Below are 24,381 nucleotides of genomic sequence, written 5' to 3' on the forward strand. Positions count from 1 at the left end.
ATGTATTGCAGTGCAATACTCAGAATGCTTGTTTTGTGTGTTGTTTGCTTGTGCGTGTTTTTTGATTGTGCGGGTTGTTTGGTTGTGCGTGTTGTTTGGTTGTGCATGTTGTTGGTGTTGTTAAAAGTCAAATCCTGTCAATTTTCAATTTCTTCAGAAAATAATAACACCTTTATCAAAATTGTAATCATAATCTACAACATAAGAGCCGTCAGTCTGTCTATGTGTCGGCATTTTTCTCAGAGATGGCTGAACGGATCTTCGTCAAACTTTCAGAGGTTCATCAGTGAGTGCCTGGGGGTTTTAGCAAAACAAAAAAACAAAAACCGTAGTGCCGAAACCTTTTAGATTAATGACACTTATAATATTATTTACAAATACACATTCCCATAAATAAATACAAAACAAACATTTGAACACGGAAAAATCAAAATTCCGGAAGTGTACAAAGTTGGTAATAGGCTTCTTCTTCTTCCTGAACGTCATCATACTTAACTCAGAAACGTGATGAACGGCACATTCAGCAGCATATATTCAACGAAAAGGTGAAATGATGATTTGACATTTGTGATGGATTCTGATTTGGATGTCATTGTTTCCATTATATTTGCCTTATTTCAAATACTAGGGCATGCCCGTACTATATATATAGGACGTGCCCGTAAGTGCGTGATGTTACCGTACAATGAATGTATCGTCCCGACGCCGCAGCTCGGATGGCGCTGCAGTTAATCGGGCCCCCAAATTCCTCATCGACGATAACTAAACAATATATTATATGAATCGCACCGTACATACCTCCTTCTAGATCTTGTTCTTGTCTTGATATACTCACTCAGGCTCACTCTATCACGACTGAGTCCTCCCAGCTCCTCCAAATGGCGCCCGCTAGCCGCTACGTAAGTCCGGAAGTGACGTCCTCATTTGACTGTCCGGAAGGTCGCAAATCGCAGTTACGATGAATCGCAAATTAGTTTTAATTAGTTTTAAAACATAGTTTAACGGCAACATAGTTTGCCGACGGGAAATAAATGAATACGCTCTCAAATGTGCCATCCGAGGCAGAGTCTGTTCGCCACGTTCGGCACACGTGATAGCTCGCTGCTCTCTGATTGGTTGAATCGTTTTTTGGACATAGCTCGGTAACTACTTCTGCGATTAATTTAAAACCTTGAAAAGGCACATCCTCGGGTCCCCAGCAATATACCTGGCAAGTTTCAAGTATATCGGACCGGTAGTTGTCGAGAAACAGCGGTCACAGACAAACATACATACAAACATACAAACATACAAACATACACACAGAGATTGCTGGAATTATAGATAGATGTTAATGTTTCTTTTTCGCTTCAGCAACACCGGGTACTCCATCTATAAACACTTATACACTTTACTCGGGGTACAAATACAAATACAACTTTGGCTGGGGGGTAAGATAGGCTATGTGGCCGCGGTGTCATTCGGGGTTGTGGGGGACTGGAAGAGGGGCGTAAATTCTCTATGTAAATGCGTATACCTGGGGATGGTGGCAGAGGGTATCACAATTTCCTTTTTTTTAGCCGGGAAACACTGAGGTTAAAGCACTCTTTGCATGGGTAAATTTTCCTCGTTCTCTTCCCACCTCCCCCAAAACGGAGGAGCCTGTCAAACCCCCCCTCCTCTCCCCCCAAATATGTATATGTAGTATATATTTTCCCTTCCACTCCCTTCCCCATCCCACTCCAATCACCCCCACTCCCTTCCTCAACCCTCCCTCTCCAGCCTCCCCTCCCCCCCCCTCTCACCCGGGTACACCTGCTAGTAGGTTATATACATGTCCCCAAAGGATTCAAAAGTACATAAAACATTCATTTTTACCACAAGTCAAGTCTAAACAATAGAATCATCTTATTCAGCGGTGGCTACAGAATATACTACAAATCATAACCCCACAATATTACACCCTAGCTGGTCAGACCAATAGAACAGACAGAGAGAGCAATGTTCCAAAGCATAATTACAAAACAAAGGTAACTTTTATTTCACAATATTTCTTAACATGCTTCAGGAAACTGGGAGAAACCGCACACGGCAAACGTGCCATGGCTACAAATCCTCTCCCTGGGTTTGGAGTCTTCCCCTTGCAGAATTTTTGAGAACGGGCAATGTGTCAAGGTATTCCAATACGATCCATTCAAATGAGAAGGGATCTGCTTCTTGCGGATCGCAAGTTAACTCCCAAGTGCATGCACACCTGCACTCGGTCTTTGGGAAGCTCTACATCCCCAAATGTGAAATGAACGACAATATAGCCAGCGCTTTGGGCAAAAGACTTGCAATTACAGCACGTAGTACAAAATGACTCATTTTCATCGTGCCAATTCATTATCAAGCGGAAAATTTCAACCGATCAAGTCAATGTTTTCAAGATGGCGCTGTGCTCTTTGCTGTAGGACAAAACAAAAGAGTGAAATTTTTTTAACACCCTCAAACAAATACAATCGGTTGTATGCACATTACGAATCGTCATTCTTGCACGAAAATAAAACGAATTTTTCTTTTTTAATCATTCAAAAATTAAACCTTCAATCTTTGTCTGTATTAATGCACCAAATCTGACATTAAAATGACATCCACGACTTCCCCCTTTCTCGTTGCCTTTCAACGGACCTTCTACCAGGGGTTCAGATCTCTCACATAAACGTCGACTTTTATTCAGATCACGAGGGCCGCAGTGCTATGAGGGAGGCCAATTCCAAAAAGAGTTTAAGCTAGAAGTGCACCCATAATGATTCTAAAGGCTGCAGTAACGAATTTTGCATACGACTAGAAGAAAGCATAAGAGCAGAGAACTCGATCACGACAGGGATGGGTGGGGGGCAGAAATGTCTCGCATTCGAAAAGCACAAAAGTCTGATTTTCGATCAGATGATTTGATTATAAGATGTTATAAACCAAGACAACGGTGTTACGCTAGCTTTACAAACTTTATGTACGTACCTCAATAATTATTCAGTGGTATAGCAAGTATCAGAACGTTTGGACAGGAGGAAATGTGCACAAAAAAATGAAAATCATACATATATTTAATAGAGCACCATGGGGTGAGGAATGGGATTGGATTGCCAAATTGAAGAAACAAAAGATAATGCTAAAGAAAAAAAAAAGGCATTGAAACCAATAATTTCAAATTGAAAGGGACGATGGTGCAAAATAAAGATAAAAAGTAGTCCAATCTCCCATGCCAGATACCTTTACACGGAGAAGCACAGCAAGACACGCTGTGGCTCAAAGTTGGGTAGCATCGCTAATAAATATATCACAGGTTGGAAAAATGGTGACGCTGACACAATGGTGGCATGGAGGGAAATAAAATAAACTGCTTCAATCAGAGAGGTTTTGCACAAAAAGCACTGCGGAGTGCTGCAAGCCGACATCGCGCAGGTTGGGAGGTTGGGAGTTTTCAGTGGTGGGGGTGCTCTGAAGAACACGACGTGGGAAGTTCGACACAAGCTGGAAGTTCTCGGGTGCACCGCTCAACGAGAACACAAAATCATGAATGACCTGGAAAAGGAAATTTTCAATGGAAGACGAGAGGTATTAATTACATTGCAAGTAATTTCTCATCGAAGTAGTTTGAGAGTTTAAAAAATTCATGTCTGTTGGGTAAGCCTAAAGAAGTAAGAATTTATTCAAAGAGAGAAATAAACATAGGGGCAATACCCCTGGCGCTCACCTGGTAGAATAAACAGTATACTACACTGACTAAAGGTATTTTAAACAAATTTCAATGGTTGCTAGAAGACAGGGCAGCATGTAGAATCATACTAACATAATCATAAGACTTTAAACAAACAAACCAAAAAATACCTATTTTGAGGGGAAATCCCCTCCCCCCCTCACTCCCCCAACCCCGATACCTCCTCAGACCCCAATTTTTCTCATGACTTTTTTTTTTTTTTGTATACTGAATCGAGGCTCGTGAAAGAGCTAACATTTACTTCACAAACAAATCAACCACACAAACAAAATATATAAAAAGAGGGAGCGGAAGACAAGATGGGGAGAGAAGGGGAAGCACACAAACACAACATTTGAGAGCAGGGAGATGTGTGGAAGGGAGAGGACTTGGGGGGAGGGGCTTGGACAAACATTGGTACATCATGGGTAATGAAGGTTGTGGTGAAGTTTCATCGAAATTGCATGTTTAGTTTCTGAGAAGAAAGCAAATACCTATTTTGGGGGGCAACCCCTCCCCCCCCCCCCCTGTAGACGCTCAAAGGGGCAGATTTTTTTTAATGCAGTGAACAAGCCTTAGTCACAACACAACAATTATCAATTGTGCCAAATTTGTTCGCAATCCCATCAGCGGTTTCGGAGAAGAGGTTGAAAGTGTTTACGGATGGGCGGTCAGACTGACGGACGGACGACGCACCATCGCATAAGCTCCCCTGAACGTCGTTCCAGGTGAGCTAAATATTATGTCAATGTAAAAATAGGTCAACTCCGTATACCTTTTATTCCCATTATTGATGCAGAATTGCATTCCGAAAGTTCCAGCCAGCTCCGAGATACAGCTCATAAATTGATACAGTTTGGAGATTTGGAGTGTTGGGAGGGCAGGAAGAAACTAGAACGGCACTCTTCAACGTCGCAACATCGACTGATATGCCTCCGCCCACATTATTACATCACTATTAAAAAGCCCATCAAAAATCACAGGTTGGAACAGTTTATTCGACGGTACAGCCTCGTGACCATGCCAACATCTGAAGCCTTGGCCGAGTGTCAGGTGCACTTATATCTTATTTAATAGACATCCTGCGGACGTACATGAACACTCGTTTTACTCTGTGCACGTTGCACATCACGTGCAGTGAATTTCAATTCCCTGCACCTTGTATTTATTGTTATTTGAAAAAACACTTCTGTGCACCGCCCTCGAGGCTTGTTTTGCAAGCCACCGTCTACAATTTCAAAGGGACATAATTACCCTTTTATGGAAAATGTTTTTCGAGTTTATTTTATCCTCAAAAATAGACCGTAGTGAACACACATTAGTGTTAAAATAATATTTATTGACGTTTAAAACCTACCCTTATGAAGCGGGACAGACATTTGTACAACCACACAAACAGACATTGTGTTTTATATGGTAGATTACACATATTTGTAGCAAGTGTGATTTAAATTCCTTCAGCTGTTCTCAAATATCACATTTTTACCTGACATGACCTATGACCTTCGACATTTGATGCCAAAATCTAATCAGTTCATCTTTGCATCATAATATATACTTATACCAAGTTTGGTCAAACCCCCATCACTGATTCATAAGTTAGCACAGTAACAGAATCTTTACCGAATGGGACTTCTGACCTTTGACCTCTTGGGCCCATACTCTAATCCGTTTATCTCGACATCATGATACATACTTGTACCAAGTTTGACTTGGATCCCTTCAGCCATTCTTAAGTTATCGCGGTAACGAAATCCTATCACAGACGGACAGACGCATGCACGGACAGACAGCCGGATGGACAAACCGAAAGCATAATGCGACATCAGCACGCTGATGCGCTGTGTGACTTGGTCAGCGAGGCATAAAAATAATTTTCTAAACATTGGTTTAGTACTCTTGGGGGTCTAGGAAACACTGTGGTACCATTAAATATTGGACGTGTCAATTGCAAAAACAAACCCTACAACAACAATGTTTTCCCCTAAGCTATAGGTGTATAGGGGGCTGCTTACAAACTACAAAACATGAACAAGAAAGTATCTCAAAATGCAAAGACTGCCCGCATCAGCTTTGTACTCGAAGGAAATTTTATAAAAAAACAACAGCTACCCATCCATCTCATGCTGATTCGCTGCTTGTGGGATTATAACGACTATTTCTACTCACTGACTTTTACCTTTCATATTTTGACTCGATTATTAATGAGTGTTCTCCATATTCTCATAATAATGGTTTGTGGGAAAGTTGATGACAAAAGCTCAAATGGTAAAATAGGTCACGTACCAATAGACACAACACACACACCACAACACAACACACACGCACATACCAACAAGAACAAAACAAATAGGAAATAATACTGACCGAGAGCGAATCTGTAGAGAGGAATCTACGCTCGACCCTGGAGTCATTTGGCAGTCGAAAGACAATTGCCACTGCTTCAGGGTCTGTGGTGAGTGGTTCAGGTGGAAGCTGTTTAGAGCACTTTGCTTTGGCTTCCACAAGTTTCTAGTGAAAAATAAAGGGAGGGAAAATGGTTGGGTGGAAAAAGAGGTTGGGGGAATGCAAGTCATGATGTTTTTTGCTATTTTTACACGAATCATGCTTGAGCAATGTTATGAAGACATGCTACGGTCTTTTTTGGATTTGGCTATCGAGCATCTCAGAAAAGCAGAACTTGGGTCAATGGCTCAACAGTCAGAACAGGGCAAAGGGAGAAGGGAGAAGGGTGGGATGAGAATTCACAAAAGATACACAGCACAAGGAGAGGAAATTGCAGAAGGGTGAGAGCAAGGTCTGAGTGAGTTTGAAACATTATTATCCACTTACACAATATTATGGCTTAATGGGCCAAATTAAATTTCTCTCAGTTTGAATTTCCTGATAAACAAATAGCAAGGTGCACGGATTCACCTCTCTTTTACGCTCTTCCTCTACTGCCTGGCGCAACCCCTCTTCTTGAATGCGCTGCTCCTGCTCGCGGTCCTCACGCCGTCGCCTCTCTTTCTCCTGGTCAGCTCGGAGAGACTCAAAGTAAGCCTCATCTTGTTGCCGTCTCAAAGCCTGAGTCTCTACCCTCTCCTGCCTGCATAGAAAAGACAAAACAAATCACAACATTGTTTCGTCGTCAGCCCTCACCCAGAACCGATAACAAGTATTGGTGCGGGAACCATACACACTGGAGCTAGTGCTCCAAGGATGAAAGAATAGGGCCAATTTAGCCAATGCAACATCCGAGCAGTTGCTTGACGTGTCGTTACTCCTGTACGTGTCTGAAAGATACATTGTTAATTAAATAAAGTGATACCATTTTAATCCTTCTAGGGTCCCAATTAAATCCAAACAGCGATGTAGCACAACAACTCTTAAGGAAACTAAAACGGCACTCTAGAAACTAGAACTAGAACTAGAACTAGAACGGTAGAGTGCATAGTCTCGCCCCACTCGTTCACGCTGAACAAAAAAACCATCGCCAACTGAACATGCCACTATTATGGCCCACTGCTATTTAATCCGTCTATCACGCATTGTATACACACACCCAACCTGTCCACCACATCTTCCATGCACCCTATTATGTCACATACAGTCGTGGCCAAAAATATTGGCACCCTTGCACTTTTTTCAAATAACTCACAATTCTCTCTAAAAATAAGTTGAAATTGACAAAAGTATTTTGGCTCCACAATTATTTATTTCACTGTTTATTATTACAGCGCATTTGGTTTTGATTCAGAACTTAATATATCCTTTTAAATCAGAAAATAAAAAGAAATGGCATTGACAAAATTATTGACACCCAGACTTAATATTTGGTAGCACAGCCTTTGGACAAAATAACTGCAGTCAAGCGCTTCCTATAGCCATGAATGAGCTTCCGACACCTCTCTACTGGCAGTTTGGCCCACCCTTCTTGTGCAAACTGCTCCAGTTCTCCCAGATTTGAAGGGTGTCTTCTCCCAACTGCTGTTTTCAGATCTCCCCACAGGTATTCAATGGGATTTAGATCTGGACTCAATGCTGGCCACTTCAGAACAGTTCAGCGTTTTGTCGTGAACCATTCCTGGGTGCTTTTTGAAGTGCGTTTGGGGTCATTGTCCTGCTGCAAGACCCATGACGTTTGACGGAGACCCAGCTTTCTGACACTGGGTTCAATATTGCGCTCCAAAATGCCTTGGTAATCTCCTGATTTCATGATGCCATGCACACATTCAAGGCCCCAAAACACAGCAACCCCAAAACATCACTGAACCTCCTCCATGTTTGACTGTAGGGAAGGTGTTCTTTTCTTTGAAGGCTTCATTTTGTTTTCTGTAAACATAGAGATGATGTGCTTTACCAAAAAGCTCTAATTTGGTCTCATCTGTCCCCAGGACATTCTCCCAGAAGGATTTTGGCTTGTCCAGGTGTGTTTTGGAAAATTCCAGCCGGGCTTTCTTCTGTCTCTCTCAGCAGTGGGCTCCTCCTGGGTCTCCTACTATAGAACCAGCTTTCATTGAGTTGGTGGCGGATGGTGCAAGTTGAAACTGTCGTAACTTGTGTCTGAAGATCAGCTTGAATCTGTTTTGCAGGTGATCGAGGTGCTTTCTCCACCATTTGAACAATCATTCGCTGCAATTTTCGATCAGGTTTTCTCTTGCGGCTACGTCCAGGGAGGTTGGCTACAGTTCCATGGGCCTTAAACCTCCTGATAACATTGCGTACGGTGGACACAGGAACATCAAGGTCTCTGGAGATGGACTGGTATCCTTGAGATTGTCCGTAGTTGACTACAATCTTGTATCTGACCTCCTCAGACAATTATCTGGTTTTCTTTATTTTCTCCATGCTCATTGTGGTACACACAGTGACACAAAACAGTAGAATGACTCCTTTTCTCTATTCAAACTGGTTGAGTGAGTGATTTTATATTGCAGGCACCTGCAACTCACCACAGTGAGTTCAATTCCAAAGTAAAGGAGAATCAACTGCTTGAAATCTAATTATTTATAACAACTTCTAAAAGGTGCCAATAATATTGCCTGGGCCATTTTACAATGTATGTGGCATAAGCTAAGATTTAGTAATTCTTTCAGCTTTTTTTGTTTTGTTCCACTGCAAACCAAAGAAATGCATGTGTGGATACCAAAATATTTTTTTTATTTCAACAATTTTCTGGAAGAAATGGTGCATTATATGAAAAATGCAGGGGTGCCAATATTTTTGGTCAGGACAGTAGTTTATTTGCATTGGCTATGACCGTCATAAATTTAATTTTTCACTCACATCAGGTCAAAGATCAGATTATATGAACCTTCAGAATTTTTGGATAAAGATTTCAATTCAACCAATAATGGCTGGAATACCACTTCACCGATTACGTCATCGTTATCTATATTATAATAGCCGTAGATGATTCTGTCTGTCTGTCTGTTGGGTGTCTGTCCGGGGTGTGGCTTACTCGGTTTGCAGAGTAGCTCCACCCATTCTGGGAGAGGCTTCATATAATTATAAACAAATATCCACCATTTTATTAACTCGCATAGCTTTGAGGCCTGTTTTGTAGGCCCGTGGTGTCTTGCTCTCTCTCCCAGTTTTATTTCAAATCAAATTCGATATATCATTTCATTTTTGACAGCCGCTAACATAGTTTTAGACTCGGTTGAAAAAAAACGGGAAGAAAATCCGATGAAAGTTGCCCTTTATAGAACGAAATGAATTCTCAAACGCCTGTAACTTCAAGGCCATTGAGTCTCTCTCACGCCTTCATCTCCAATCTAACTCACCATATGATTTCATTTTTATCGATGGTTTTAGACTTAGACTTAGTCTCACGTCAGCAATAATTGAGAACATTCCACACACGCGGGAAAATGCAGAGATATATTTTTTAAAATCGCGTCATGGTGTATCATACACCGCCCAACATGACACCGACGGCAACGTATCGATATATATTAAAAATTCGCTTTTGCTTTTCCGTTAAGATATATTACTTTTTCGTTTGACGACAGTCGTCACAAAAACGTCAACAATGATGCCGACATATATTTCTTCGTTTTTATTTCATTCAACATTATTATCCGGAAGTAAAATATGTTTCAGGAAATTACCGAGAGATATTTCTTCGTTTTTTAAAATTAGTTATGTGCGCATACACTTTAAATAGGTTTATTTGAAATCTTTAATTTTCCACAATATAATTTACTTGCCATTTATCATTTGATGATTACGAGACAAATTCCTCTTGAGGATCGTGACAATTCATGCGTTGCGTGGAAACTTCTATTTCCAAAATGAATGAGACGATCGATGAAGAACGCAGACTTAAACAGGATGTAGCAAGAAAACGAATTAGACGGGCAAACGAGTCCATCGACGAACGTCAATGCAAACTTGTGGGGTCACCCGTGGGAATCCCACGGGCATGGATGTGTGTGACATTTCGACATATTGAGTTAGATGCTGCACATTCATTTTTACAAAATGGTTACTGGCAAGTCATCAGATCCAGAAATGGTGTAATGAACACAATTTATTTACGCGCAAGCACGAAAGCAAGACAGGCCGATTTCCGATTCCGACAGGCGAGACGGGCCGATTTGGAGCAAGAAAAAGAACGAGACGGGAGAAAAACGAGAGAAACGAGAGATGGAAAGCCGATTGGAGAGGCGAGTGAGGAGCGATTGGAGAGGCGAGTGAGGAGCGATTGGAGAGGCGAGTGAGGAGCGATTGGAGAGGAGAGTGAGGAGCGATTGGAGAGGAGAGTGAGGAGCGATTGGAGGGGAGTGTGAGGCACGATTGTAGAGGAGTGTGAGGCATGATTGGAGAGGAGTGTGAGGCGCGATTGGAGAGGTGTGTGAGGCACGATTGGAGAGGAGTGTGAGGCACGATTGGAGAGGAGCGTGAGGCGCGATTGGAGAGGGTGTGAGGTGCGATTGGAGAGGAGTGTGAGGCGCGATTGGAGAGGAGTGATTGGAGGGGAGTGTGAGGCGCGATTGGAGAGGAGTGATTGGAGGGGAGTGTGAGGCGCGATTGGAGAGGAGTGTGAGGCACGATTGGAGAGGAGTGTGAGGCGCGATTGGAGAGGTGTGAGGCGCGATTGGAGAGGAGTGTGAGGCGCGATTGGAGAGGAGTGTGAGGCGCGATTGGAGAGGAGAGGAGTGTGAGGGATTGGAGAGGTGAGGGATTGGAAAGGAGAGGAATGTGAGGGATTGGAGAGGAGAGGAGTGCTAGGTGGAGAGAGGAGAGTGTCAGGTGGAGACAGGAGTGTCAGGTGGAGAGGAGTGAGGGGTCACATATTATGTGAAATAAATAAATTGTGTTCATCACACCATTTCTGGATCTGATGACTTGCCAGTAACCATTTTGTAAAAATGAATGTGCAGCATCTAACTCAATATGTCGAAATGTCACACATCCATGCCCGTGGGATTCCCACAGGTGACCCCGCTAGTTACTCTATATATCCCATGGGGGAGTTGATGATTTTTTTTTTATGTTGAAGGCTCCAGTGACAGACCATATAGTCGTCATCGAGGCCAGGCCTTATATAAAAGAGAATAAAAGTGTATGATGTTTGTTTGTAAGATAGAGATAGATAGCTCGGCCGGCTGTAATTTGAGTGAGACTGTAAGATCAGCAATCCTGACACGGAGAGTGTAAGATGGTTCCAGGCACCACTTTAACGCTCCTAAGTCAGAACGGTAGTAACTACCCTGGGCGGTTTCTGTCTACAACCTACAACCTAAAAATATGCCAAGTTTCAATTTTTTTCGTTAAGCAGTTTCAGAGAAAATGATGTCCAATTTTTTTCCTTTAATCTAATACGGCTACCGTACTATGTGACCTATGACGTTAGAGTTAGCAATAAAATATTATTCATGGGGAGTCGCTCCTATGTTTAAAGTTTCACATTGATCGCAATGAAGCACGCACATATTCAAGCACAATTGCAATCAAGCAATTGCAGAGAAAAACATTTTTAAAGCAAAAATATATAGACGCGGACGAGGACACACCACACGCACATACGCACACGCATGCATGCACACACACACACGCACTGCAATAGTATTGCACCCCTTCGGGGAGAGAATAATTAATAATTTAATTTCACCTGAAACAGAACACAATAAATCCAGAACACGAAAAGATAGATTTTATAAACACGATAATTGATGAACTCCAAAAACTAGATCCCGTTCATCAAAGGCCCTAAAACACTCTGTTATTAACACTGAACTGGGCAGGTGAGGGAGAAATAGCACAGGGTGAAAAACCCCAGGTTATTGATTGCAGAGCTGACCCCAGGCAGTGCAGTGCACAGGTCGTCAAAGGAGCGAGCGAGTAGAGCCATGAGCAATGGGCAAGAACACGCCTTTTCTTCCAGTTCCCTCCTGCCCGCCGACTTATGGCACCACCCAGATTCATCGGTATAACCTCACGTACTCGTTGTCGAGCCTCACACCGTTTGACACGAGAACAGATGAGCAGGATGTCCTAATCCCCTCACCATCTAAAGAGACAACCCAGTCTCTCTCACAGGCCGTACACCACACATTTGGCTCTATCATAGTATCACATGTCCTCAATGCAGAGTTAAGTAGAACAGCACTGGGTAGAGTGCATAACTCTGCAAGGGCTGAACAGTTTATGTTTTATATTCCCGATAGGCCACATCTGCATCCGGACCATTAGTTCTTGTCACACACCAAAATCGAATCGGCTTGTTCTTGTCACCTACCCAACTCATCCACAAACTATTGCCATAACCTGTCCACAACTTTTTGAGATATCGTACCACATGTTATACTGTAAAAAAAAAAAATTAAAGTCCAGTATCCAGATCCAGATCTTGACCCACAACCAACCTGTCCACCAAGTTTCATCAAAATCCGTCCACAACGTTTTGAGATATCCTGCTCACCGACAGACAAATAAACAAACAAACGGGTGAAAACATAATCTCCGTCCACCTTTGGTGGCGGAGGTAAAACGTCCCAAGATTCTATCCGAACACAATTTATGATGCACAAGGCCTTAAGCAAACTGCAGACCCCACCCCTCATAAACGTAACAACATGTTGCACCACGCAACTTGCCTACATCTCAGACTTACAAATAGTACTTCCATTCATTTATATGTACATTTTTATACTGAGGATAAAGGAATAAATCACCTTTTTTTCTTACACTCTCTCTCCTCCTCATCATCTTTCTTTGATATCTTCTGTTTTCTCTTCATTATACTTCTGGTTGAGATCTTGCAGAAGGTAAAAAATTTATTTCTCAAACAGGCTTAAATAATTTGTTTCCTTCAGAGCCTTTGTACAAGCTGCTTTATCTGAGTGAGTTTGCTTTGTGTTGGTGATGTCACAGAACAACTTTATGACGTCACAGCAATGGCTGTGAACACCCAATCAGGAGGATATTATATATACCCCTGATGCCTATTAGTGCACATGAATGATGGCTGTTATGTATTCTTCCTTATACGCTGTTTGAGATCGATTCAGATTAAACTCGGATCAAGAAAGCAGTTGTGAGACTGATTTTACAACAACAATTATCAAAAGTTTGGAGGGGGACAGGGGATGGGAAATCAAACCAATCCTCACATACCTTTCGATACGTTCAGTGAGGAGGAAGTGCTCATTGGCATCCATGACCAGGGTGAGCTGAGATATCACATCTCTGGGCTTGACCAGGCCCTCCAGCCGTGCTACAACCGTCATACGGTGTTCTTTAAGCAGAATAAGTGCCAGTAAGGGATAAGATGATGTCTCCCTCAAGGCCTGAGACACTAAAAGGGGTAAGAATATAAAGTTACATTGTGTGCCTCAATGGCGTGAACAAGCTTCGACACATCTCCACAAAAGAATATGTATCGATACAAAAGAAAAGAACATGTGAAGGATCCCAATTTAAACTATAGTAGGCAATTTTTGCTCAAAATATTATTATTATAATACTGGCAAAGGTACCCGTCATTGCCGGGCAGCATAGGGTCCCTCCTCCCACCCCTTCCCCTCCCTCCAGACTCTCACCCCACCCCTTCCCCTCCCTCCAGACTCTCACCCCACCCCTTCCCCTCCCTCCAGACTCTCACCCCCACCCCTTACCCTCCCTCCAGACTCTCACCCCACCCCTTCCACTCCCTCCAGACTCTCACCCCACCCCTTCCCATCCCTCCAGACTCTCACCCCACCCCCTCCCCTCCCTCCAGACTCTCACCCCCACCCCTTCCCCTCCCTCCAGACTCTCACCCCACCTCTTCCCCTCCCTCCAGACTCTCACCCCACCCCTTCCCTCCCATCCCTCCAGACTCTCACCCCACCTCTTCCCCTCCCTCCAGAATCTCACCCCACCCTTTCCCCTCCCTCACCCAAACTTTCCCCCTCCCTCCATCCCACTCCACTCCACCCTTGCCCCACCCACCCCTTCCACTCCCTCCTCCTCCTCCTACTCCTCCCCCTCACCTCCCTCATCCCACCTCCCTCCGGACTTCCACTCCTTCTCCTCCTCACATCCCACCCCTACATCCTCCTCCTCCTCCTCCACCCCCTACGACCCTGCCCCCTCCCTCGGGACTCCCACCCAACCCCACCCCTCTCACTCGCTCCTCCCAACTCCTCCCTTCCCACCTCATGCCTCCACCCCTCCCTCATCACATCCTTCCCCTACCTCCTCCCACCCCACCTTTTTGAGATTTGAGGATTTTAGAAAGTACATCTAAGTTGTGGACCTTTGGCCTATGTTGAGCGTATGGCCTACATTGACCTCAAAATAATTGGTAGTTAAATTAAATGACGAAAAATGCAAATAGTCTTCAAACCTCAAGTCTATTGGATGAAAATTGACAATTTTAGAAATTGGCACCCGATGTGGTTAGGCCTGTCGGAGGTGTAACTGGCGGCGGCACCCATCGACGGTGCCCCGGCCTGGTTTCCTTGCCTGTTCGTCTTTCAATGTCACTGTCAGGAAGGGGAGTCATTTAATGTTGCACTAAGGAGATCCTAGCTAAGTGTCTACAGGTGTGCATTGCCATACAGGACAAAGGTTTGGCTGACCAGGTGAGACATACAGGGGCTTTATTCTTTAATCCCTAACTCTACTTATCACTCGAACATCCTGGTATGGTCACAAGTATTCTCTTACCCGACAAAACGCCTACACATGAAGAACTTATTGCAGGGCAGATTCCTTACCGCGACAGACGAATACCTACCTACACAGATCTATCTGGCTCTACATATCACTACCCCACCGACATAACAATAGTTTATAACAAGGTGTTGGTGTTGGGCTAGCGGCTAGGGTGCCGGCTTAGGATCCTAGGATCCTGGGTTTGAATCCCGGTCGATCGCTGAATTAACGCCAGGGGGGTTGACTCAGCCTGTCATCCTTCAGAGGTCGGCAAATTGAGTACCAGTTCACTGGTAATTCCCTGTTTGTCGTTAAAGGCGGCAAAAAGGGTTGGCGTCAGGAAGGGCATCCGGCCGTAAAACATTGCTTCAAAAAGGGGACCAAAAAACAACAACAACCACGGTTCCCGAAAAAGGCCAACCCCCGCTTTGCGGGGAAAAATGGCCTCTAAAGGTGGTTATTTTTTATAACAAGGAATGCATGCGTGAAACTGCAGAAGTTTTGAAAAGAGGAAAGCAACAAGCAAAACGAATCCTTACTCGAGAGATCCAGGAATATGGACCCTGTCCAGATTGTAACAAAAAGACGATGCAAATAAGAAAGTTACTTTTGGGGGGAAAAAAAAAAATTGCTGGGAAGATTATTTTCAGTTCGCACAGCATTGATATTATAAAATAAATGAATACTGAATAACACGTACCTTTCCAGGACTGTTAATACAAATGTTTTAAAGGGGAGGGGGGGGGGGGGCGGGAGGGAGGGGTGTCACGCGTCATGTACTGGGGTAGTTTACCAGAATCACCCTCGCTCGTGGTGCAAAACCAGAGCATTCACTTATGTTTGTTTTCTGCTCATTTATTTACTTGGTGAAAACTGGACTTATCACCATAATGTCTGCCCAAAAGACCTCACTTGGCACCTCATGTTGTGTGCTCATGGCGATTTTGATGAGATTATATTTCCTGTACCAAGTGGATTTTTGTTACATCAGATCACCAGTGTACTTTATTTATTTATTATTCTGTAAGAACACGTTTGGTGTGGTGACCAGCTATTGCAGATATAGCACGCAAGAAACAATTTTGGCTCGGCTTTAATGGCAAATCACTGGGGGAGGTTAAAATTGGTAATGTTCTCCAAAGCAGAGGTCAGTAAACACACCATGCCAAGTGAACAAGGGAAAGTTGAAAGTTGTAATAAACGAATGAGTTTTAGAATATTTATTTTAATTGCATTTATAACACTCTAGTTCCTGTGCGTTCCACACTTTTCTCCTCCCCACTCCTCCTCCCCCTTTAGCCTGGTGTTTGCTTAGCGGTTAGGGTGCCGACTTGGGACCCTAGGATCCTGAGTTTGAATCCCGGACGATCGCTGAATTAATGCCAGGGGGCTTGACTCAGCCTGTCATCCTTCCGAGGTCGGTAAATTGAGTACCAGCTTGTTGGGATGGATGATCCCGGTGTGCACCCCGATTTAGAATAGGTACACCGTATCCCTGCGCATCGTAAGAGGCGACTAAAGGTTGGCGTCAGGAAGGGCATCCAGCCATAAAAACATTGCCTCAAACAGGGAACCATGATCGTCATGGGGCCAGCAAGGCTAACCCCTAGCAGGGGAAAATGGCCTTAAAACGATCATTCATTCATTCATTCACTCACTCCTCCTCCCCCTCCCTAGTGAAACCGGGTTGAAAGCCTGATTTATTTAATGGCGGCAGTGCAGCACAAGCATGATGAGCCAAATGGCCTCCTCCTGCATAAAAGTTCCTAGTTAAGACTTATTTGTCTCAAATTGATGTGGTCACGAACGTCACCATGACCAACGCACATTATCGGGTTTTGTATGTGTGTGCAGCAAAATCATGTCTTTACTTCATGCAATGTAAAGACGGCACTTCGGTATTTTCCGTGAGGTTCCGAGGAGGGAACGGCGATGGGAAAATGCAATAATGGACGCTATTTTCGTATTTACCGACATAGACCGACTTTCTCCTGCCTGGCAGATCATACTGATCACCTTACTGATCACAGTAATGTGCTTACAAGCTTTTGTACCTAACTAACCTCCACAAAATACCCCATAAAAAACTACCATGGGAGTAATTCACATAATTATGGTCACGACGCATTAGCACTGCACCACATCCAGATTAAATGGGCCAGACACTAATCAGCATGTCGAAATAGCACCTCAATTCCCTATAATCGCGACATGTTTTTCTGACGACGAAAATCTCCGTATGGGTCACTAGCAGGAGAACCCGGCTTTGCCTGGGGCCGGGGGGGGGGGGGCGGGGAAGAGGGGGGAGGCAGGAGAGGAAAGGGTGAGGAAGGGAGTGTGGGGAGTGGAAGGGGGAGGGGAGGGGAGAGGGACGGGAAAGATATACTACATATACATCTTGGGGGCGGGGGGGGGGGTGGCTTTGACAGGCCCCTCTGTTTTGGGGAAGGGGGGAAAGGGAAGGAGGAAGAATTTACCTGTGCAAAGACTGCTTTAACCTCAGTGTTGCCCACGTAAAAAAGGAAATTGTAATACCCTTTGCCACCATCACCAGGTGGTGCTACACCGTACACATTTACATGGAGAATTTATGCCCTCCTCCACCCTCCCAACCCCCCGCATGAGGCCGCGGCCAGATAGCCTATGTTACCCCCAGACAATGTTGTACTTGTATTTGTACCCTGAGTAAAGTACACAGGCGTTTATAGCTGGAGTACCCGGCTTTGCTCAAGTGAAAAAGAACCATTAACATATTTGAAATGAGGGCAAATATAATGGCAAAGCAATTACATCCAAATCAGAATCCATCACAAATGTCAAATCATCATTTTACATTTTTGTTGAATATATGCTGGTGAATGTACCGTTGATCACGTTTCTGAGTTAAGTATGATGACGTTCAGGAAAAGAAGAAGCCGTACTACCAACTTCGACCGCTTCCGGCATCGTTTGATTTATTTGTTTTCAAATGTCTGGTAATTGTTTTGTATTTATTTATGCAAATGTGTACTTGTATATCGCTGTCATTAATCAAAAAGGCTTCGGCACTATAGAGCGAGTTTTCTTTTTTTAATCCCCCAAAAACAAAAAAAATTTTTTTTGCCTAGAACACTCCCAGACACTCACTGATGAACCTCTGAAAGTTTGACGAAGATCCGTTCAGCCATCTCTGAGAAAAATGGCGACACACACACACACACACACACACACACACACACACACACACACACACACACACACACACACACACACACACACACACACACAGCTCTCTTATATAGATTACAAATAAAGGATTTCCCTTCTATACAGGAGTATCGCCCATGGAAAAGTGGAACTGTCAAAATGCAAAGCAATAATCAGAGAAGAAACAGTGCAGATAGTGAGTGGAGTGATGAGCCACACGATGTAGCAAGTGTAAACATACCCCGGAAGCCTTCAGGCCTGTTCACAGAGCAGGCCCAGAAGAGCGCACGACCATTGATGAAATTGATTACATCTGGAGAGCACAGTGTTTCTCTGCACACAACAAGCAATCAGTTTAAATCAAACATTGGTATTGAAAATCCATGCTAAAATCACTGACAAATAAATTATTGTTGCTCATTTTAAGACTTTGGATACAACTTGTCCAACACGATTGCCGGTTCCAACATGCTAAAAACAAGAGCAAAATCGATGGTGCGCCACTGCAAATCCTGATGCTTCCCACTTAAAGCAAAGTTGAAAGAGGCATAAAGTTCAACCAGGATACCCAACATCAAATTTGGAGTTAAAAAAAATTCACTGTTTTGACCCCTGTGACCCAATGCCCCCCCCCTCCCTCCTCCCATGCGCATCCTCCGAAGTATGAAACTGGGGGCAAGTCCAAAAAAATCGTGAAATATATTCATGCATCCCCCAATGTTGATTGCATATGGGTCATTTCACCAGGTTGGGTCACACTGACTTGGGTATAGTTCATGTATGAAAGGGACAAAATATCACAGAAATTCTATGTTTTCTGATGTAAACTGGTTTGTGGTAAAAGGTGTGTGTATGCTTGTATATCTCATGAATAATACAAAATTTTAGAGAGAAATACTATATTTTAGATTGGAAAATCATACTGGTGTCCAGGGCAAAAAAATGTTACCAAAGTGTGACATTATTTCTGTGATAGATTCAAATTTACATTTCATGAAGAAAACGTTTAGACAATAATCAGCAATACTCATGAATAGTAGGTCAGTGGCATAGATGTGAGTGTGCACAAGTCTGAACATTACATGTCCTGTCAGTGCACAAATCATGTAACACCATTGTGGGGAAACATCGACGCATGGTGTCAATAAAAATCCTTGTTACATCGATGAACCGGCCCGTTATCAAGAGCCCTTATGATATTCGTAGGTCTAGGCAAGTTTAACTACTTTAATTGAGGGGATTAATACAGAGAATGATGGTATGAAGTTTTTCTGAAACGTCCTTCTTCTTTTTTTTTCACAAACTCATAAAAAGAATATTTGCCACGTGGGTGTCTTGTTGATTTTTCTTACGTCAGAGTATTTCATCATCTAAAGAATAAAATTCCCACCTTATCCGGAAATGGTATCAACCAATGCAATGATCGTCGCGCGAACATCTCTACTCGATATCAGACGACTTTCCTGGCATGATATTGGGTCGTTTCCGTGGTAGCGGCATCACTAACTTTAATCAGATTTAATCAGATTAAATAATCAGTTAACCGTCAGAGACCGTGATGAAAGTGATTAACTATATATAAAAAAAAATAACCACCTTTAGAGGCCATTTTTCCCCGCAAAGCGGGGGTTGGCCTTTTTCGGGAACCGTGGTTGTTGTTTTTCGGTGCCCTTTTTGAAGCAATGTTTTACGGCCGGATGCCCTTCCTGACGTCCTGATGAAAGTGATTAACTGACATTACAATATCATTTTTAGACCTTTCTTTGTAAATGAATGTTGCATAAAAGGTTCAACAATTTGCGAACAGGCAAATTAGACATTTTGTTTTCCTTTGAAGCAATTTTTCCATTGATGTTGAAACTTTCATGTTAATGTTTCAATTTTATTGAAAAAGCCACAATAAATGGATTTTTAAATCCATTTTTCCTCAAAACACTGGTTTCATTCTTTGAATGGTTATAATTACAATAACCCCCTCCCATAATGTTATGTGACAGTGACTGAAGAGAGAGAAATACGTATGCAATAAAAATTTACAGGAGCAAAAGTTAAAAATATGGTGTCCACGTTAAGTCTGCATAATATGTGCACACACAGATCAAATATGTGCACATGCTTACATTTTTTTTGCAACAAGCTTTCCACTAAATCTCTTGGAATATGAAAGCAATGTATGTACTCTGTCCTTTGAGGTGCAAGAGGATGTAATTCATTGCCATTAAAAAAAATTCACTTTCATGTCACACAATGTGTCCCAACCTGGTGAAATGACCACTCTGCCATAAAGCCCAGATCGGTGGAGTGTGGCAGTGATGGTTGTCCTTCTGGAAGTTTCTCCCATCTCCACACAGGATCTCTGGAGCTCAGCCAGAGTGACCATCGGGTTCTTGGTCACCTCTCTTTCCAAGGCCCTTCTCCCCCGATTGCTCAGTTTGGCTGGGCGGCCAGCTCTAGGAAGAGTCCTGGTTGTTCCAAACTTCTTCCATTTAAGAATTATGGAGGCCACTGTGCTCTTGGGAACCTTCAATGCAGCAGAATTTTTTTTCTGTAGGCTTCCCCAGATCTGTGCCTCGACACAATCCTGTCTGAGCTCTGCAGGCAGTTCCTTCGACCTCATGGCTTGGTTTTTGCTCTGATATGCATCGTCAGCTGTGAGACCTTACATAGACAGGTGTGTGCCTTTCCAAATCATGTCCAATCAATTGAATTTACCACAGATGGACTCCAATCAAGGTGTAGAAACATCTCAAAGATGATCAAGAGCAATGGGAGGCACCTGAGATAAATTTCAAGTGTCATAGCAAAGGGTATGAATACTTATGTCAATGTGATATTTCAGTTTTTTCTTTTTAATAAATTTGCAAAACTTTCTAAAATCCTATTTTCTCTTTGTCATTATGGGGTATTGAGTGTAGATTGATGAGGGAAAAAAATGAATTTAAACGATTGCAGCATAAGGCTGCAACATAACAAAATGTGAAAAAAGTGAAGGGGTCTGAATACTTTCTGAATGCACTGTACAAAGTTTAATTTAAAATGTGACCATAATTGCATTTTTTGGTATTTGACCTGCCCCAGGTGGGTGGAGCTAAAAATAATAAGTCCTGCTCTTGCACCTTCTTGCCATGTGGTAATCATAACTACCGTGAATTTCTGTACAAACGTTTAGGAGATTGCATGACAGACGGACAGACAGAGAGCGACAGACAGAGTCAATTACAATATCACCCGTTTTTTTTCAAAAAGTGTGGGGATATTGATGATAAACTACAGTAAAGGAAATGCAAAGATTAAAAGTATGCAAAATGCTTCTTATAATTTGATTCACCAAAACCAAAGTTGCACGCAACAGATTCAATACATAATAAATGTTCCTCAAACCATCCACTGAAGTAATCAGCAAAACCAGAAACCAGTGAGCAAAGCAAGAAGCAGACAGAGCACAATGTTTTCCATCAATGCATGCATGCAAATGAAGAACAAACATGAAATATTGCTCCGGTAGAATTTCCAACCTGCAGAACAGCGCAGCGTCTGTGTTCCCATCAGCATGTAAGTAAACAAGCAGGAAGCGCAGCTCTCTCTTCGCATCGTTCAGTGCCTGCACAAGTGCGCGCACCTCAAAGCTCCACATCGAAAAAGAAGCAAATGAGCAACCACCTCACCCTTTAACGGAGAAGCATGTGCAACTGATGTTTGTTAGTTTCACGATTACTGACATAAGAGCATTCACCTGACACTTTAAGAAAGTTGTCCTTTTAAAGATGAAAACTACTGCTCCATCAAGAGGAGGAAAAACACTAAGGAGTTCATAGAACACCTTACCCCGCACAGTGTTTAAGTACACAGACATGACAGAAGTAAATAGACACCATGGTTTTAAATAAATTTATTTGTTGAACACTAGGAATACCCGGCATTGCCGGTTGAGGGGGAGGAGGTGGCTGGAGACGGAGGGTTGAGGAAGGGAGTGGGGTAAGCGGCAGGGGATGGGGTTGGGAAGGTAGTAGGAGGGGAAAGATATACTACATATACATCTTTTTGGGGGGGGGGGGCTTTGACAGGCTCCTCCGTTTTGGAGGAGGGGGGGGGGGGGAAGGGAAGGAGGAAGAATTTACCCGTGCAAAGAGTGCTTTAACCTCAGTGTTGTCCAGGTAAAAAAGGAAATTGTAATACCCTCTGCCACAATCACCAGGTGGCGCTAAAGGTACACATTTACAAAGAGAATTTACGCTCTTCTCCCAGTCCCCCACACCCCTGAATGAGGCCGCAGCCACATAGCCTATGTTACCCCCCAGCCAAAGTTGTGTTTGTATTTGTACCCCGAGTAAAGTATATAAGTGTTTATAGCTGGAGTTCCCGGCGTTACTCAAGCGAAAAAGAAACATTAACATATTTGAAATGAGGGCAAATATAATGGAAACACAATTACATCCAAATCAGAATCCATCACAAATGTCAAATCACAATTTTACCTTTTCGTTGAATATCTGCTGCTGAATGTGCCGTTCATCACGTTTCTGAGTTAAGTACTCGTGGTGGTCTCGTGGTGGTCCCTCTCGGTCCCTCTCAAACACTCGTGGTGGTCCCTCTCGGCTCTCCCCCCGTTGGTATTTTTGTGCACATAAGATTGTTCACGGTTCTGTTTAAATATTATTTAAATATGTATAACCTTTCCCCTTCAGTGTTTTACTCAGTGGTATTTTACAACACGCTGTTTTTCTTCCTATTTAACCAACTTCTTTCCTGGAAGTCTTGGCAGTGTCCATATGTTTTATACCTCTCCCAACACCCCCCCCCCCCCCCTTCCCATGCCTCCCTCCCAAAGCCCTCTCCCTCCCACAGTTCTCTCGATGTCTCCATGTCTCTCGGTCCCTGCTCTCAAATGTTGCGTTTGTGTCCTTCCCCCTCTCTCCCCATCTTGTCTACCGCTCCCGATGTTATTTGTTTTGTGTGTCTGTTTGTCTTTCTGTGTGATTAATGTTCGCTCTTTCACGAGCCTCGATCTTGTATACAAAAAAAAAAAGAAAAAAAAAAAGTATAAATGACATTCAGGAAGAAGAAGAAGCTCTACTACCAACTTCGTACACTTCCAGAATTGTTTGATTTATTTGTGTTCAAATGTTTGTGAATTGTTTTGTATTTATTTATGTGAATGTGTACTTGTATATAATTATAACTGTCATCAATCAAAAAGGATTAGGCACTATAGATTTTTGTTAAATCCAAAAAAACAAATTTTTTTTTTTTTTTTTGCCCAAAACACTCCCAGGCACTCACTGATGAACTTTTGAAAGTTTGACGAAGATCCGTTCAGCCATCTCTGAGAAAAATGGCGACACACACACACACACACACACACACACACACACACACACACACACACACACACACACACACACACACACACACACACACACACACACACCTCTCTTATATAGTAGTTCTGAAGTACATTTGATCCATTTTAATAAATATATTTGTATTTTGTAGATTTCAACGCTTTTACTCTTTCAGGCATAGAACTAACGAGTTCTGAAATTTTATATTGTGGTATTTCTGCCCAGGCTTCACGCAAAAGGTTTAGCAATTCTACCCGTGATGTTAGTTTCCTGGACTTTTTCCGCACAGCTCGATCCAATATGGCCCAGAGGTGTTCAATGGATTCATATCAGGAGACTGACTTGGCCATGGAAGTCGCTTGATCCCATTTCTGTCCTGCCATTCTTTGGTCTTTTTTGCAGTGTGGCATGGCGCTCCATCTTCCATGAACAGTGTTGTTTTTTGACCATCTGACCAGTGGAGAAGACAAGGAGAAGTCCATCCCAAGGATAGAAATGTGTATTGTAGAGTTGATGTTGCCAACACACTCAACAAGGTCTGACCGACCAGCTATTCCAGATTGCTCCCCTACACCATCACTGAAAAACTATCGTGTTTGACAGTTGGCTGCAATCGGTTCAAAGAAAACTCTGGACTGGGAAGTCTCCAGACCTGTACGCGTCCACTGTCTGAAAAAATGACAGTTTGCCAAAACTCCAAGGGTCTGTTGGCCATCTCGTCAGCCAACTTCTTTCTCATTTGAATGTTGGCTGGTCTAAGAAGAGGTTTTCTCCTAGCTGCTCTCCCATAGTAGCCCCGTTGATGAAGGTACTGCATGGCAGTGCTTGAGCTAACTTGGACCTCCTCTGCAACATCTGCTGCCTTGCAACGGGATGTTTTCTCAATTGATCGCTTGACAGCTCAAAAACACCTTTCTGAGGGCCCAGGTCGACCAGAACGGCAAGATGTTTGAATGTTGGCCTTGCCTTCGTGGGTGAATGGCACAATCACCCGATTGACCGTAA

The 24,381-nt window shown here is 43.1% G+C and overlaps 1 protein-coding gene across 1 annotated transcript in view; it reads right to left on the reverse strand.

Moving 5' to 3' along the window:
• Positions 1 to 1,996: 1,996 nt before the first annotated feature.
• The window catches only part of FAF2 (Fas associated factor family member 2), a 60,570-nt gene continuing 38,185 nt past the window's right edge, over positions 1,997 to 24,381 (reverse strand). The window contains exons 6-11 of the mRNA XM_068098184.2: positions 21,550 to 21,635; positions 18,276 to 18,367; positions 13,325 to 13,505; positions 6,635 to 6,806; positions 6,086 to 6,229; positions 1,997 to 3,543 (exon numbers count right to left, since the gene is read on the reverse strand). Of these exons, the coding sequence (XP_067954285.1) occupies positions 3,364 to 3,543; positions 6,086 to 6,229; positions 6,635 to 6,806; positions 13,325 to 13,505; positions 18,276 to 18,367; positions 21,550 to 21,635 (855 nt within the window). The 3' untranslated portion in view covers positions 1,997 to 3,363. The remainder of the gene's footprint in view (positions 3,544 to 6,085; positions 6,230 to 6,634; positions 6,807 to 13,324; positions 13,506 to 18,275; positions 18,368 to 21,549; positions 21,636 to 24,381) is intronic.

This window comes from Myxine glutinosa, chromosome 1 (assembly GCF_964187855.1).
Source record: "Myxine glutinosa chromosome 1, kmMyxGlut1.1, whole genome shotgun sequence".
In the NCBI taxonomy this organism is placed as follows: Eukaryota; Metazoa; Chordata; class Myxini; order Myxiniformes; family Myxinidae; genus Myxine; species Myxine glutinosa.